We start from the raw sequence: 17,500 nt of genomic DNA on the forward strand, positions 1-17,500 counted from the left end.
TACACACTGACTGTTTGCCTGGGCCTTTGCTGTGTAACAGTTATGATGTCTTTGATCTACACACTGACTGTTTGCCTGGGCTTTTGCTGTGTAACAGTTATGATGTCTTTGATCTACACACTGACTGTTTGCCTGGGCCTTTGCTGTGTAACAGTTATGATGTCTTTGATCTACACACTGACTGTTTGCCTGGGCTTTTGCTGTGTAACAGTTATGATGTCTTTGATCTACACACTGACTGTTTGCCTGGGCCTTTGCTGTGTAACAGTTATGATGTCTTTGATCTACACACTGACTGTTTGCCTGGGCCTTTGCTCTGTAACAGTTATGATGTCTTTGATCTACACACTGACTGTTTGCCTGGGCCTTTGCTGTGTAACAGTTATGATGTCTTTGATCTACACACTGACTGTTTGCCTGGGCCTTTGCTGTGTAACAGTTATGATGTCTTTGATCTACACACTGACTGTTTGCCTGGGCCTTTGCTGTGTAACAGTTATGATGTCTTTGATCTACACACTGACTGTTTGCCTGGGCCTTTGCTGTGTAACAGTTATGATGTCTTTGATCTACACACTGACTGTTTGCCTGGGCCTTTGCTGTGTAACAGTTATGATGTCTTTGATCTACACACTGACTGTTTGCCTGGGCTTTTGCTGTGTAACAGTTATGATGTCTTTGATCTACACACTGACTGTTTGCCTGGGCCTTTGCTGTGTAACAGTTATGATGTCTTTGATCTACACACTGACTGTTTGCCTGGGCTTTTGCTGTGTAACAGTTATGATGTCTTTGATCTACACACTGACTGTTTGCCTGGGCCTTTGCTGTGTAACAGTTATGATGTCTTTGATCTACACACTGACTGTTTGCCTGGGCCTTTGCTGTGTAACAGTTATGATGTCTTTGATCTACACACTGACTGTTTGCCTGGGCTTTTGCTGTGTAACAGTTATGATGTCTTTGATCTACACACTGACTGTTTGCCTGGGCCTTTGCTGTGTAACAGTTATGATGTCTTTGATCTACACACTGACTGTTTGCCTGGGCTTTTGCTGTGTAACAGTTATGATGTCTTTGATCTACACACTGACTGTTTGCCTGGGCCTTTGCTGTGTAACAGTTATGATGTCTTTGATCTACACACTGACTGTTTGCCTGGGCCTTTGCTCTGTAACAGTTATGATGTCTTTGATCTACACACTGACTGTTTGCCTGGGCCTGACACAATCAGACTTACAGCTTAACTACACCGGCGGTTGCGTTTTCTGTTATGTTCGTTTGTGGCAGAAGTTTACCATTGACTTCAATGCAGCTGCTGCACTCACCCCGCACGCATGCCACGCACGCATGCCGTGCACACACACACACACGCAGAACTGCTGCACTCAGCGCACACACATGCCACATAAATATAAATAAATGGTAAGATGTTGCTTCCTGTAACACAATAAGAGGATACATAAACCACTTAAACTCATGTTAGACTCAGTTCGCAGTCGCTAGGTGGCGCTGTTGGCGCCGCTCACCAAACGTCTGGGAGCCGAGACTAAAGTCATGTTGGAGATGAGGTTATCTATGGCAACAGACTGTGCACCCTCGCCATAGGTCAAATGTAGCTATGGACAACAAAACCAGCAGACCAAGGACGCAACAAGAACCGTCCTGTACATGCCGTGCTGTAATGGGGAACCAGTTTGGATACACAAATGCCACACACGCTGTGTAGTGCAGGCGTTACACCACTTAGTCTAATTAATGCAGACAAAGACCTTTACAGTATATGGCCTTTGTACACATTACTGTAATCCTGGCTGCATTTCCAACTTCCCCACAAGCACTTGAAAGAGCACTTCAGATACAGTAAATCTCCTCTGAGATAAACCTTCTGTTTAGTTAAAGGTCTCTCCAGCCAGCGGGCCACTCTTACAAAATGCACCTCCTCTGAGGCCCAATTGATCCAGAACAACAGATTTGGATCAGTGCTTCAAGCTATCAAAAGAAATGCAGACGGAGGAAAAGCAGTGGAGGTGTGGTAGATCATGACTGATGGCTGACTGCACTGTGTGGTAGATCATGACTGATGGCTGACTGCACTGTGTGGTAGATCATGACTGATGGCTGACTGTACTGTGTGGTAGATCATGACTGATGGCTGACTGCACTGTGTGGTAGATCATGACTGATGGCTGACTGTACTGTGTGGTAGAGCATGACTGATGGCTGACTGTACTGTGTGGTAGAGCATGACTGATGGCTGACTGTACTGTGTGGTAGAGCATGACTGATGGCTGACTGCACTGTGTGGTAGATCATGACTGATGGCTGACTGCACTGTGTTGCACTGTGACTGGACTGAGATTAACTAAAGCTGTGTTGAATGAATCAACCTGACAGCAGAATTGCATCTGGCAGATTTGAAATAGAATGAACTACACTGAAAACATGCATACGCGATACTCACGGTATCGCGATATTTCCACTTGCGATACGTTATCGATACACTGGCACCAAGTATCGATAGGTTATTAAAATATGCAGGATTTTTAAACTGATTCGCCCACAGCCATTTTGATAAACAGAGTCCTAGGGTTGTCAAAAATATTGATACTTAGGTACTTACTCGATAGGCTACTAAACATTTTTAAACGGATACAATACTCATTTTCTACAGTATCAAGTTTATCGATACCAGCAGCGCTCCCTCTGCCTCCTCCACACAGACACACGCAGCACCGCAGCTGTTAGCCACATTAGCTAATCCCACTACTGCTGCTGTAACCACTTCACCATCACCAGGCTCAAAACGCCAGTGTGAGTGACCAAATGTTTCACTTGTTAACCAGTCGGAGTGACGCTCTTTCCAGTAACATATTGGCTTTGAAATCTGTTGATACATGGACCCGGCTTGTAGATTGCAGCTAAATTTAACATTAAACGCATTGCCGGTGGAGGTACCCGGATGTAGCAGACAAAGAGTATTGAAGGCCTGTGTTGTTGTTTTTTTACAACAGCGCTCCCGCCTTGATGTTGCAGTGGAACCACTGAGGGGAACAATCCAGTCGTCAGTTCTTATCGATTTAAGTTCTTTGGTGCAGAATTGTCAAAGTTGCGATTTATAACTGAATCCGACATGCAGAGTTGGTGTTTGGGCTGTCTTGGGCTACACTCTGAGCATACTGGGGGCAGCAGCTCAGCTTGAGGGAGGCTTTGGAGGGAATTGTAGCCTACATAAAACATGAAAGCTGGAACATCCCCACCCCCCACTAACTACCGTAAATTTCGGACTATAAGCCGCGGCTTTTTCCCCGTTTTTTGGCCCTGCGGCTTATATAACGGTGCGGCTTATCTATGGATTTTTTCCAAAAAAAAAAAAAAAAAATCTCTCTTTTTTAGCACTCTTTCTAACTATAAATCCACTTCTGTTTTAATTTCCTCTCTTGCCCTCTTTTCACCACACCGCGGACACTGTGTGCACTGTAAAAAAAAACACAGGTGGTGTTGTGTTATGTTGTTTTGTTGAAATGTTAATAAATGGGAGCTTCCTCAAACAGCCATCTCTTTCCCGACAATCCCCTCTGTGCATGAACCCTTACATATGGTAATTAAACATTAAAACACAATAAAAAAAAAAAAAAAAAAAAAAAAAACATTAAAACACCTGCGGCTTATAGTCCGGTGCGGCTTATATATGTAACAAACAGGCAATTTTGCTGCTGCGGCTTATACTCCGGTGCGGCTTATAGTGCGGAAATTACGGTACTTAAGACAACTTAAAAATATATTGTGAATATATGCCATTGTTCTCTTGTTTTAATAATAATAATAAAAAATACTCTTAATGTGTAACTTTTCCTCTGTGGTATCGAAAATGGTATGAGTGAGTGAGTTCATGTCAATTCTGCTAATAAATTCATAATACCTGCTTCTTGCCTTTTAGTGGGTATTTTTTTCTCTTCAGTTACACAGATATCGTGATGTATCGTAGGTTAAATTTGTTCCAATATATCGATTATCGCAGAATCGCTGTATCGTGATAATATCGTTATCGAGGGCCAAGTATCGTGACCAGGGGCGGACTGCATAATCGGGCACGTCGGGCAAATGCCCGGTGGCCTGGCCTGGCCTGCAAAAAAAAAAAAAAAAAAATTTGCAGGCCAGGCCAGGCCACTGGTTTTATTACTTTATTCAGGTTTAAAGTAGGTGCATCTCATTGTAAAATTGGACTTGGCCCAAATTGGGCTTCAAACGGCCCAAATTGGGCTTCAAACGGCCCAAATCTGGCTTTAAACGACCCAAATTGGGCTTCAAACGGCCCAAATCTGGCTTCAAACGGCCTAAATTTTTCGCCGCCGCCCTTCGGACGCCGGCACGCGTGTCGGCCCGTATCGGCCTGGCCTGCTTGGTATCTAATGCCCGGCCTGAATTATGATCCCAGTCCGCCCCTGATCGTGACCGTATCGTATCGTGAGTTACTCCACGATTCCCACCCCTACTGTATAATGCACATTGTCTGGACCTGTTCCCTACCTCCAGGACAGCTATGTAGTATTATAGTGTAGTATAATCTGATCCTACCTCCAGGACAGCTGTGTAGTATTATAGTGTAGTATAATCTGATCCTACCTCCAGGACAGCTATGTAGTATCATCTTCTAGTAGATACATAGATCATTTATTATGCCCCACACAGCCTGTAAACATACCAACAACAACAAAACACCATCTGGTAAATACAGAGACACAGGGGGAGAGAGAGATTGTTGCGGGCAGTGATTTCTCTCAGATTAGGGGTGTGTTGCTCCAGACTGATGGGAGTAGCTGAAGAATGGCTCTCGGGGGTAGCTGGGGCCGCGTGCTACGATGAGGGCTCTTTGAATGGTGCTAGTGTCAATAAGAGATGGGGATCTTAGAGGCAAGCATGTGTGATTTTGAGGATCGTGTTCTGTTCCCTCCAGGACAGCTGTGTAGTATTATAGTATAATATAATCTGTTCCTACCTCCAGCACAGCTGTGTACTTAAAGGAGTAACGGAGTTTCACACGTGATACTTGTACTACGGAGTGACAATACAAATCTTGAATCTTGACTTCGGGATTTCCACGTTACCAGTTCAGTTCACTCAACAAAAATACTCCAATCCGGGATTTCCCGGTTATCCAGCACAACTCTCACCCAAGGAAGCTAAAGCTAACTAGCTAGCTTTAGCAAGCTAGACGTTTGGTTTTCGGCTCCTCAATGGATTTCCTTGGGAGGACGAGAGGAGATGTTTTGCCCAAAAATATGTATCAAACACGGGCTTAACAGAGCGCAGATGCCTGGGTAGACTAGGCGGACGGCAGTGCCAGCCGTGGAAGCTTGATGACGTCGACGGTGGGTCTGACTACGTGAGACTAGAGTGGAGCTAACGTTTCCCTGCTCTTTCTACTCACCGGCTGATTTGTGCCACTCAGCTTGTTGCCAGAGTCTGGTGCGTGTGTGGACGTGAGAAAAAAAGAAAACGAAAGCACAGCGTCGTCCAAATGACGGACAATATTGCCATAAAAAGAGTGTGATTTGCAACACAACGATATACATGATAGAGCATCATATGAAACGAAATACATTTGATATCGTGAAAACGATATCTATCGGCATATCGCCCAGCCCTAGTAGTATTATAGTGTAGTATAATCTGATCCTACCTCCAGGACAGCTGTGTAGTATTATAGTGTAGTATAATCTGATCCTACCTCCAGGACAGCTGTGTAGTATTATAGTGTAGTATAATCTGTTCCTACCTCCAGGACAGCTGTGTAGTATTATAGTGTAGTATAATCTGATCCTACCTCCAGGACAGCTGTGTAGTATTATAGTGTAGTATAATCTGATCCTACCTCCAGGACAGCTGTGTAGTATTATAGTGTAGTATAATCTGATCCTACCTCCAGGACAGCTGTGTAGTATTATAGTGTAGTATAATCTGATCCTACCTCCAGGACAGCTGTGTAGTATTATAGTGTAGTATAATCTGATCCTACCTCCAGGACAGCTGTGTAGTATTATAGTGTAGTATAATCTGATCCTACCTCCAGGACAGCTGTGTAGTATTATAGTGTAGTATAATCTGATCCTACCTCCAGGACAGCTGTGTAGTATTATAGTGTAGTATAATCTGATCCTACCTCCAGGACAGCTGTGTAGTATTATAGTGTAGTATAATCTGATCCTACCTCCAGGACAGCTGTGTAGTATTATAGTGTAGTATAATCTGATCCTACCTCCAGGACAGCTGTGTAGTATTATAGTGTAGTATAATCTGATCCTACCTCCAGGACAGCTGTGTAGTATTATAGTGTAGTATAATCTGATCCTACCTCCAGGACAGCTGTGTAGTATTATAGTGTAGTATAATCTGATCCTACCTCCAGGACAGCTGTGTAGTATTATAGTGTAGTATAATCTGATCCTACCTCCAGGACAGCTGTGTAGTATTATAGTGTAGTATAATCTGTTCCTACCTCCAGGACAGCTGTGTAGTATTATAGTGTAGTATAATCTGATCCTACCTCCAGGACAGCTGTGTAGTATTATAGTGTAGTATAATCTGATCCTACCTCCAGGACAGCTGTGTAGTATTATAGTATAGTATAATCTGATCCTACCTCCAGGACAGCTGTGTAGTATTATAGTGTAGTATAATCTGATCCTACCTCCAGGACAGCTGTGTAGTATTATAGTGTAGTATAATCTGTTCCTACCTCCAGGACAGCTGTGTAGTATTATAGTGTAGTATAATCTGTTCCTACCTCCAGGACAGCTGTGTAGTATTATAGTGTAGTATAATCTGTTCCTACCTCCAGGACAGCTGTGTAGTATTATAGTGTAGTATAATCTGATCCCACCTCCAGGACAGCTGTGTAGTATTATAGTGTAGTATAATCTGATCCTACCTCCAGGACAGCTGTGTAGTATTATAGTGTAGTATAATCTGATCCTACCTCCAGGACAGCTGTGTAGTATTATAGTGTAGTATACTCTGATCCTATCTCCAGGACAGCTGTGTAGTATTATAGTGTAGTATAATCTGATCCTACCTCCAGGACAGCTGTATAGTATTATAGTGTAGTATAATCTGATCCTACCTCCAGGACAGCTGTGTAGTATTATAGTGTAGTATAATCTGTTCCTACCTCCAGGACAGCTGTGTAGTATTATAGTGTAGTATAATCTGATCCTACCTCCAGGACAGCTGTGTAGTATTATAGTGTAGTATAATCTGATCCTACCTCCAGGACAGCTGTGTAGTATTATAGTGTAGTATAATCTGATCCTACCTCCAGGACAGCTGTGTAGTATTATAGTGTAGTATAATCTGATCCTACCTCCAGGACAGCTGTGTAGTATTATAGTGTAGTATAATCTGATCCTACCTCCAGGACAGCTGTGTAGTATTATAGTGTAGTATAATCTGTTCCTACCTCCAGGACAGCTGTGTAGTATTATAGTGTAGTATAATCTGATCCTACCTCCAGGACAGCTGTGTAGTATTATAGTGTAGTATAATCTGATCCTACCTCCAGGACAGCTGTGTAGTATTATAGTGTAGTATAATCTGATCCTACCTCCAGGACAGCTGTGTAGTATTATAGTGTAGTATAATCTGATCCTACCTCCAGGACAGCTGTGTAGTATTATAGTGTAGTATAATCTGTTCCTACCTCCAGGACAGCTGTGTAGTATTATAGTGTAGTATAATCTGTTCCTACCTCCAGGACAGCTGTGTAGTATTATAGTGTAGTGTAATCTGTTCCTACCTCCAGGACAGCTGTGTAGTATTATAGTGTAGTATAATCTGATCCCACCTCCAGGACAGCTGTGTAGTATTATAGTGTAGTATAATCTGATCCTACCTCCAGGACAGCTGTGTAGTATTATAGTGTAGTATAATCTGATCCTACCTCCAGGACAGCTGTGTAGTATTATAGTGTAGTATACTCTGATCCTATCTCCAGGACAGCTGTGTAGTATTATAGTGTAGTATAATCTGATCCTACCTCCAGGACAGCTGTGTAGTATTATAGTGTAGTATAATCTGATCCTACCTCCAGGACAGCTGTGTAGTATTATAGTGTAGTATAATCTGTTCCTACCTCCAGGACAGCTGTGTAGTATTATAGTGTAGTATAATCTGATCCTACCTCCAGGACAGCTGTGTAGTATTATAGTGTAGTATAATCTGATCCTACCTCCAGGACAGCTGTGTAGTATTATAGTGTAGTATAATCTGATCCTACCTCCAGGACAGCTGTGTAGTATTATAGTGTAGTATAATCTGATCCTACCTCCAGGACAGCTGTGTAGTATTATAGTGTAGTATAATCTGATCCTACCTCCAGGACAGCTGTGTAGTATTATAGTGTAGTATAATCTGATCCTACCTCCAGGACAGCTGTGTAGTATTATAGTGTAGTATAATCTGATCCTACCTCCAGGACAGCTGTGTAGTATTATAGTGTAGTATAATCTGATCCTACCTCCAGGACAGCTGTGTAGTATTATAGTGTAGTATAATCTGATCCTACCTCCAGGACAGCTGTGTAGTATTATAGTGTAGTATAATCTGTTCCTACCTCCAGGACAGCTGTGTAGTATTATAGTGTAGTATAATCTGATCCTACCTCCAGGACAGCTGTGTAGTATTATAGTGTAGTATAATCTGATCCTACCTCCAGGACAGCTGTGTAGTATTATAGTGTAGTATAATCTGATCCTACCTCCAGGACAGCTGTGTAGTATTATAGTGTAGTATAATCTGATCCTACCTCCAGGACAGCTGTGTAGTATTATAGTGTAGTATAATCTGTTCCTACCTCCAGGACAGCTGTGTAGTATTATAGTGTAGTATAATCTGATCCTACCTCCAGGACAGCTGTGTAGTATTATAGTGTAGTATAATCTGTTCCTACCTCCAGGACAGCTGTGTAGTATTATAGTGTAGTATAATCTGATCCTACCTCCAGGACAGCTGTGTAGTATTATAGTGTAGTATAATCTGATCCTACCTCCAGGACAGCTGTGTAGTATTATAGTGTAGTATAATCTGATCCTACCTCCAGGACAGCTGTGTAGTATTATAGTGTAGTATAATCTGATCCTACCTCCAGGACAGCTGTGTAGTATTATAGTGTAGTATAATCTGATCCTACCTCCAGGACAGCTGTGTAGTATTATAGTGTAGTATAATCTGATCCTACCTCCAGGACAGCTGTGTAGTATTATAGTGTAGTATAATCTGATCCTACCTCCAGGACAGCTGTGTAGTATTATAGTGTAGTATAATCTGATCCTACCTCCAGGACAGCTGTGTAGTATTATAGTGTAGTATAATCTGATCCTACCTCCAGGACAGCTGTGTAGTATTATAGTGTAGTATAATCTGATCCTACCTCCAGGACAGCTGTGTAGTATTATAGTGTAGTATAATCTGATCCTACCTCCAGGACAGGTGCCTCTTGTTCCACTTGTTCTGGGGGTTCAGGCTCCGCCTCCTGCGGCCTGTCGTCCCCTCTGTCTCGGACACATCAGGCAGAGAACACCTGGGTGTCTTCATGAGGCCCAGAGTGGCTTGGTCTGCAATACAACAGAACAGTAATACTACACAGACTACTATACAGCATACATACCGGTACTGTAATATACTATAGCATGTGGAAAATATTAATGTTTATATATAAACAATAAATACAGATTCAATATTTATTATGGTTTAAGGTGTAATTAATTAATTAATGTGTAAGCACTAGGGCTGGGTTCAAAAAATCGATTCTCCGATTTTTAATCGATTTTTATTTTAATCCTCGATTATCGATTCACATGTCCAGAGATCGATTTTTTTTTATTATTATTATTATTTTTTATTTTTATAAACAGGTTAAAATATTATGCTGTGTGTAGTAGTTGAAACATAGTTTCAAGTTGACGTTTATTTATGTTTGTAGTTGAAACAAAAACATAAATACTGTAGGCTACATGAATGGAAATGTTTGATCATTAATATCTACTTTTAGAAATTATATAGGCTGAAATCAAATCACTGCATAATTGTGAAAGTGTCTTTATTGACAGATTGACTTGATTTTCCCCATCAAATTCCCAAACATTCTAGGATTTCAAGGACCTGTGGAAACCCTGTATTTATGCTATGCTGAGTATGTGTAGGTAGTAGGTAGGCACACACACACACACACACACACACACACACACACCACACACACACACACACACACACACGTACACAATGTAGGCCTATGCAAACACACAAACTGTCTTCCTCTCAATATCCCAGACACACACACACACACACACACACACACACACACACACCCACGAACGACACCGCCTCTTCCCCCAATCACATACCTAAGAGGAACAACACACACACACACACACACACACACACACACACACACACACGTACACGATGTAGGCCTATGCAAACACACAAACTGTCTTCCTCTCAATATCCCAGACACACACACACACACACACACACACACACACACAGACACACACACACACACACACCCACGAACGACACCGCCTCTTCCCCCAATCACATACTGTACCTAAGAGGAACAACACACACACACACACACACACACACACACACACATACCTAAGAGGAACAACACACACACACACACACACACACACATACCTAAGAGGAACAACACACACACACACACACACAAACACACACACACACATACCTAAGAGGAACAACACACACACCCACGCCCACATACCTAAGAGGCCGGTCTCCTGCAGCCCTCCAAACTTCTGCATGGCTTTGATGGCGTTGGTCAGCGCCTCCTTGGTCTGAAGCTGACCAGTCACAGGGTCAGGGGGCGGGAGGTAGCCGAACTTACTCAGCCAATCCTGGAGGGGGAAACAGTTGACAGGGTCAGGGGGCGGGAGGTAGCCGAACTTACTCAGCCAATCCTGGAGGGGGAAACAGTTGACAGGGTCAGGGGGCGGGAGGTAGCCGAACTTACTCAGCCAATCCTGGAGGGGGAAACAGTTGACACGGTGTTGGAGAGCCGGTCAAAACATCTCAAGAGCTCCAAGCATTCCAAGACTCTGAGAAGGTCCACAACACCTGTTCATCTGCAGTGTCTCGGTATAAGCCATAGTGTGGACCGTGTCCCTATGTTCTGGACGGGCTTTGACCCGGCGACACCTCTGTGTTTGTGTGTAAGTGGAAAGTTATAGCCTATAATATATGTGCATGCCTGAAAATGATCCTTAGTAGGGATGTCACGATACTAGAATTTCTACTTCAATACCGATACCCAGGAAAATATTGATACTCGATACCATTTTCGATACCACGGGAAGGGGGGGATGACGACACATCAAGAAGCATAAAAATTAAGTTAGACAGATGGACGGACAGACGCACACTTCTCCATAATCTAGACCTGATCAAACTTTGAACTTAGACAGCAGATTAGCCCTGCTCTAGCCATCAGAACACGTTTAGCTTGTTGAAGCAACAGATAAGCACCAATGATAGGGAGGGAGAAATCAGTGATTTTTCATTAAAAGAAAGCTGTTGCAAATGAGTATTGTATCCATAAAAAAAATAATTATACTTTCGATACTATTGATACCTGTTGCAAATGAGTATTGTATCCGATTCAAATTTTCAGTATTGATACTTTTCGATACTATCGATACTTTTGACAACCCTAATCCTTCGTTCAACTCATTGTGGATCTGCATCTTCACTGTGTGTGTGTGTGTGCGTGCGTGCGTGTGCGTGTGTGTGCGCGTACGTGCGTGCATCTTCAGTATTCAGCTCGTGTAGATGGCTAAAAGGATTTTGATCTGGACTGGAGTTAATCATCTCTGACTCCAATTAGAGGCAAATGCTTTGATCAACAACCATCGACCTCATCCCCGCCCCTTGTGCCACACACACACACACACGCACGCACACACACACACACACACACACACACACACACGCACACACACACACACACACGCTTTACTCATGCATCATTTTTCTTTCTCTGCCTCTCTCCCTCTCTCGCCGTTTCTATTGTGTCTCATTGTCTCTCTCTCTCTCTGTTTCTTGTCATTTCTCCTTTCTTGTTTTCTCTTGCTCACCGTCTGCTCGACACAAACCTGCCCTCCTTAATCAGATAGCCCGTCAGACCGGGTTGATTTCAAATGGCTTTGGGATCAGCTCTCATCGGAGTCGAGTGGCACAGCTCGATGCCGAGCCAGCCGTCCTCTATCGACAACACTGGGGGAAAATTCAATTAACTAAATGACTTCGCTCTTCCAAAACTCTCTGTTGACTGATATTTGCCTCTTCGTCCTTGGCATTGCGAGCCCACGGGACACGCTTGCGGGGGAATTGAACTGACCGTAAGTACCATCAGGAGAATGAGAAACAACATCCATTTCCTGAATGTGATTTGAAAGGTATCCTGATACAAAGCATGTGAAGGCTGTAGGGACGCCACATTGATTCTATGTTAACCGCAAGGAAGACCAGGCATGATATTAAGTGTTTTCAAAATCAATATGTCACTCCCATGATGCCGGGCCATCCAATTGGAATTTGCAAAATGAATCAGAACCAATTTAACTCGTTCAATTTAATGTATGTTACTGTGTAGATCTGTGTGCAGTGCACACATGCAGGAAAAGGACTGTGTGCGAGCACACTGTGTGATTAGGGGTGCTCCGATCCGGCTAAGCCACGATCCGATCCGATTCCGATTCCTGGGGTCACGATCCGATTCCAGAATCGATTCTCGATTCCAACGATTCTCGATTCCAGAATCTAGAATCGATTCTCAATTATGTAGTTTTATATCAACACACAAAGGTAAATCTAAGACAAAAAATGACAAATGTATTAATGCTGAACTTCAAATTCAACTTCTGAAGTATTACAGTCTACTACTACTACTAAATTCATTTTGCAAACTAGGGGGGAATTCCCCCCTTATGTTCTTCAGATAAGATGGATTTATAGGCTGGGGATTTATAGATTTTGGGGGGAACCAGAGTTCTTAACTCATTCACCGCCAATGACGTCTTTAACGTGTTATCAGCAATGGCCTTCCCCGCCAAGGACGTGTTTGACGTGTTTTTGTTTTTATTGGTGCAGCGCCTGCAGCAAACACTTGCCCAGCCTGTCACACAGACACAGGTCCCTGCCTTCAAAGGGTAGCCGACAGCACGCGATCAAACACATACCGCAGCTGTTGTTTTGAAATTGAGCAAGAGGGAAAGCAGAGAACGGGTAACGCTTCCTTGTGCAGACAGGAGAAACGCCATTGAAACGCCGAGCTGGAGTCGCCTTCCTCTGTGCCAGCCAGGAGAAAACGGGAGAAAGTAATCAAGAGATGTGTTTGATCATCGGAGGAATGAGGAAATGATCGATCAGTTTGCGAGGGCGGTGAGGACGTGTTGAATAGCCGAGGGGAAAACGGGAACGATCATAGATATGACAGGGAGACATGGACGAGGACGGTGTACCAGAACAAATCAAAATAAACACAGGAACAGCTAGGCAGCAGCGGGCAGAAGGCACTCACAGCAGCCCGCTGTCCTTCTCAAGAGCTCTTCAGTTGGTTCATGAAATCGCTGGGCTGCTCGCCCTCCAGTGTTGCTCCTGGCCAATCCCAGCGCCACAGGGCGTGGTTATTGCTTATCCTATGTTGGGTTAGAAATCTAAAAGGGGGATTGTGTGTGTGTGTGTGTGTGTGTGTGTGTGTGTGTGTGTGTGTGTGTGTGTGTGTGTGTGTGTGTGTGTGTGTGTGTCTGTCTGTCTGTCTGTCTGTCTGTCTGTCTGTCTGTCGGTGTGTCTGTCTGTCTGTCTGTCTGTCTGTCTGTCTGTCTGCACACTCACACCGAGTAAACTGTATTGTTGAATGTAAAAAAAAAAGCACTTCATGTGTGTATATATATATATATATATATATATATATTTTTTGTCATTTGTGTCCTAACGAATAATATTTACATGTCTGATGTCAATACAGTTCAAAATAAAAGAATTGAGAGTGAGTTATGCCTGAGATTGTGCCCTTTTACAAAAATGCTTTTTTCTCCCTTTTCTCTTCCCAGACAGGCTTTTTTGGTGAACATGGGGTGTATAAAAAGGGTTATAAGTAGAGTACAGAACATGCTAAAAGCTAACTTTCTTTTTGGGGGTGAAAGTAGAGACTTAGATCTTCATTTCGAGGTATTGGACATCACTGTAGTCCTAGTACAGAATTTACTGTGGGTCTTGAAAGATGACCAAACATTATGGAAATACTTGGCCTGTGCCAAAAATGCCAGTCAGATATTGGCAGTGAATGAGTTAAGTGCAAGAGGTGGTGGCACCGTGGCAGTACAGTACACAAATGACATGAACATTTGGACACTTATTCAGCCGGTATCTTGCATGTTGCCTTCAGGTGCACTGTAAAAAAAAAATACAATACAAAGAAGAATCTATTTTTGGGAGTTTGGAATCGATCCAGGAATCGTGGCATTAAGAATCGCGATCCTTTCAAGAATCGTTTTCTTTGGAGCACCCCTACTGTGTGAGCACGTTACATCTGTGCTGCCTCTACAGAACCATGACTCGACCCGCTTTCAGCAGCTGTTCATCATCTCATGACATCATTATGTTCTGGGAGCCAGCGACTGGCCTGAAGCCTGACAACATCTCAGCAGATCTGTCTGACCAGGTCAGCACTCAGCAGCATGCTGAGCCGTGCTACATTAGATCAAGACAAACATAATTTAGTTGAGGTGAGATTGGGAGGACAGTATAGTACTTTTAAAAGGCTGAACTCTATATAACCCCACTACATTCTATAACAGAAGGAAAAGAAGACAGAAAAGACAAAGGTTAAGAATTGCAAGATGGTAAGAACAATGAAGCCTAAAACAGACTAGTAACATATGTCTGACACTCTCTCGTGAGCCCCTTTCACACCGGAGTCTGGTCAGTCAATGTTAACGGCATGTCGGCATGTGTGAAAAGGAGCCGGCGTCGAAATGTCAGTAAATCAGTTCTGGCACTTCCACTGCTCAACACCTTTTAACATTACTAGTCAAGTTCTTAAACGTGACCATATGCTCTGTTGTTGAACTGTAGGAGGGAGATACAAACCACGATACAAATACATATCATGCATGTGCACAAACACACGCATGTGCTGCACACACACAGACATACACACAGCCTGATCATGCATGTGCACAAACACACGCATGTGCTGCACACACACATACACACAGTCTGATCATGCATGTGCACAAACACACACATGTGCTGCACACACACATACACACAGTCTGATCATGCATGTGCACAAACACACGCATGTGCTGCACACACACATACACACAGTCTGATCATGCATGTGCACAAACACACGCATGTGCTGCACACACACATACACACAGCCTGATCATGCATGTGCACAAACACACGCATGTGCTGCACACACACATACACACAGTCTGATCATGCATGTGCACAAACACACGCATGTGCTGCACACACACATACACACAGCCTGATCATGCATGTGCACAAACACACGCATGTGCTGCACACACACATACACACAGCCTGATCATGCATGTGCACAAACACACACATGTGCTGCACACACACAGACATACACACAGCCTGATCATGCATGTGCACAAACACACGCATGTGCTGTACACACACAGACACACAGCCTGATCATGCATGTGCACAAACACACGCATGTGCTGCACACACACATACACACAGCCTGATCATGCATGTGCACAAACACACACATGTGCTGCACACACACAGACATACACACAGCCTGATCATGCATGTGCACAAACACACGCATGTGCTGCACACACACATACACACAGTCTGATCATGCATGTGCACAAACACACACATGTGCTGCACACACACATACACACAGTCTGATCATGCATGTGCACAAACACACGCATGTGCTGCACACAGACAGACATACACACAGTCTGATCATGCATGTGCACAGACACATGCATGTGCTGTACACACACATACACACAGTCTGATCATGCATGTGCACAAACACACGCATGTGCTGCACACACATACACACAGTCTGATCATGCATGTGCACAAACACACGCATGTGCTGCACACACACGTGCTGCACACAGCAAATTACAGTAGTAATGATAACACATTGAACAATTGATAAAGAATTATAGAAAAAATAGAAATATAGGATAGAGTGGAGGAGAGAGCAGGAGAAGGGAGGGAGAGCAGGGGGAATGTGAGAGAGGAGAGAGCAGGAAAGTGATGGGTGGGGAGGGACTGGGAAATGCTGGGGAGTATAATAACGCATTATCAAATGTTTTCAAGACAATTAAATCTTCTTTGAAAAAGTAATTTTTGTTTACCTTATGGTTACCATTGACTGCAGTTCATACTTTACCAAACTTTGGATTTACCACTATGTGTCAAACCACTAGGGCTGGCACGGATCACGGATAATCCGTGCAATAATCCGTGCAAGCAACAGCCAAGAAGTTAGGCGCAGTGCGACCTAAAACAGGAAGTTGGGTTGTTCTGCCTTCAGAGTAAAAGCATAAATTGTGTCATGAGAAAAAAATATTTTTTGAGCTGTGCAGGGCAACAAATGGTTAGAGAAGTATAATAGTATTAAAAAATCAAATCGAAAATCTAATTTTGAGAGAAAAAATCTGATATAGCCTTTTTTTTTTTTTTTTGCTGATCCGAAAAATCCGTGATCCGTGGCTCAAAATCCGTCACGCGATCCGATCGGTGGGTTTTCTGATCCGTGCCAGCCCTACAAACCACAGTCCAAAGAAAGTTCGAGAAAATAGTCGTTCACTTTCCAAAATACTACAAAAAATGTCCATATCAATATACCCTGCTGGTCCACCCAGCCGGTGCGAAGCAATAATCGCGTAAGTGTAATTTGGAAAATCCTGGAGCGAAAGGTGTAAGATTAAGCACAGGTTTTTTTTATGGTTTATTATGGTAATTCACGTTGAAAAAACTAGAAAAACATCGTCCTGGCACCCAGAAACTCAAATAATCCTTAAACGTCTGCTAAGGACCGGCTGCACGGTCATTGACTTCCATTAAAACCGCCTTTTTGAGACCTCCAGGAAATTCTTACAAAATTAATGTATTTCATTTTTTTCAGCGGGCATCCTGTACCAAATACCTTGAAATTTGACCTTAATATCTAACCTTGGGGTTGATTGAACATTTGGTTGAGTTACAAGGCTTCAAAATCCATTGCATAGTTTTCCCATTGACTTCAATGTTAATTTTGCAAAAAAACAAAAACAAAAAATTCGACTCCCAGCCACTTTCCCCAAAAATAATTATTTTTCTGATCTTACACCTCTCAGTTCGACTCAAGACATCAAATTTGTAGTTTCTATTGTGTTTGCCCCCCCCCCCCTATTTCCCCAGC

General features: G+C 43.1%; 1 protein-coding gene across 1 annotated transcript in view; it reads right to left on the reverse strand.

The window, feature by feature from the left end:
* The window catches only part of LOC310795508 (matrix metalloproteinase-17-like), a gene marked incomplete at its 5' end in the record, with an annotated part of 137,671 nt that overhangs the window by 67,175 nt on the left and 52,996 nt on the right, over positions 1 to 17,500 (reverse strand). The window contains 2 exons of the mRNA XM_083657572.1: positions 9,476 to 9,611; positions 10,787 to 10,919. Of these exons, the coding sequence (XP_083513698.1) occupies positions 9,476 to 9,611; positions 10,787 to 10,919 (269 nt within the window). The remainder of the gene's footprint in view (positions 1 to 9,475; positions 9,612 to 10,786; positions 10,920 to 17,500) is intronic.

The sequence above is a fragment of the Poromitra crassiceps genome (assembly GCF_964638095.1).
Source record: "Poromitra crassiceps genome assembly, chromosome: 21".
NCBI lineage: Eukaryota > Metazoa > Chordata > Actinopteri > Beryciformes > Melamphaidae > Poromitra > Poromitra crassiceps.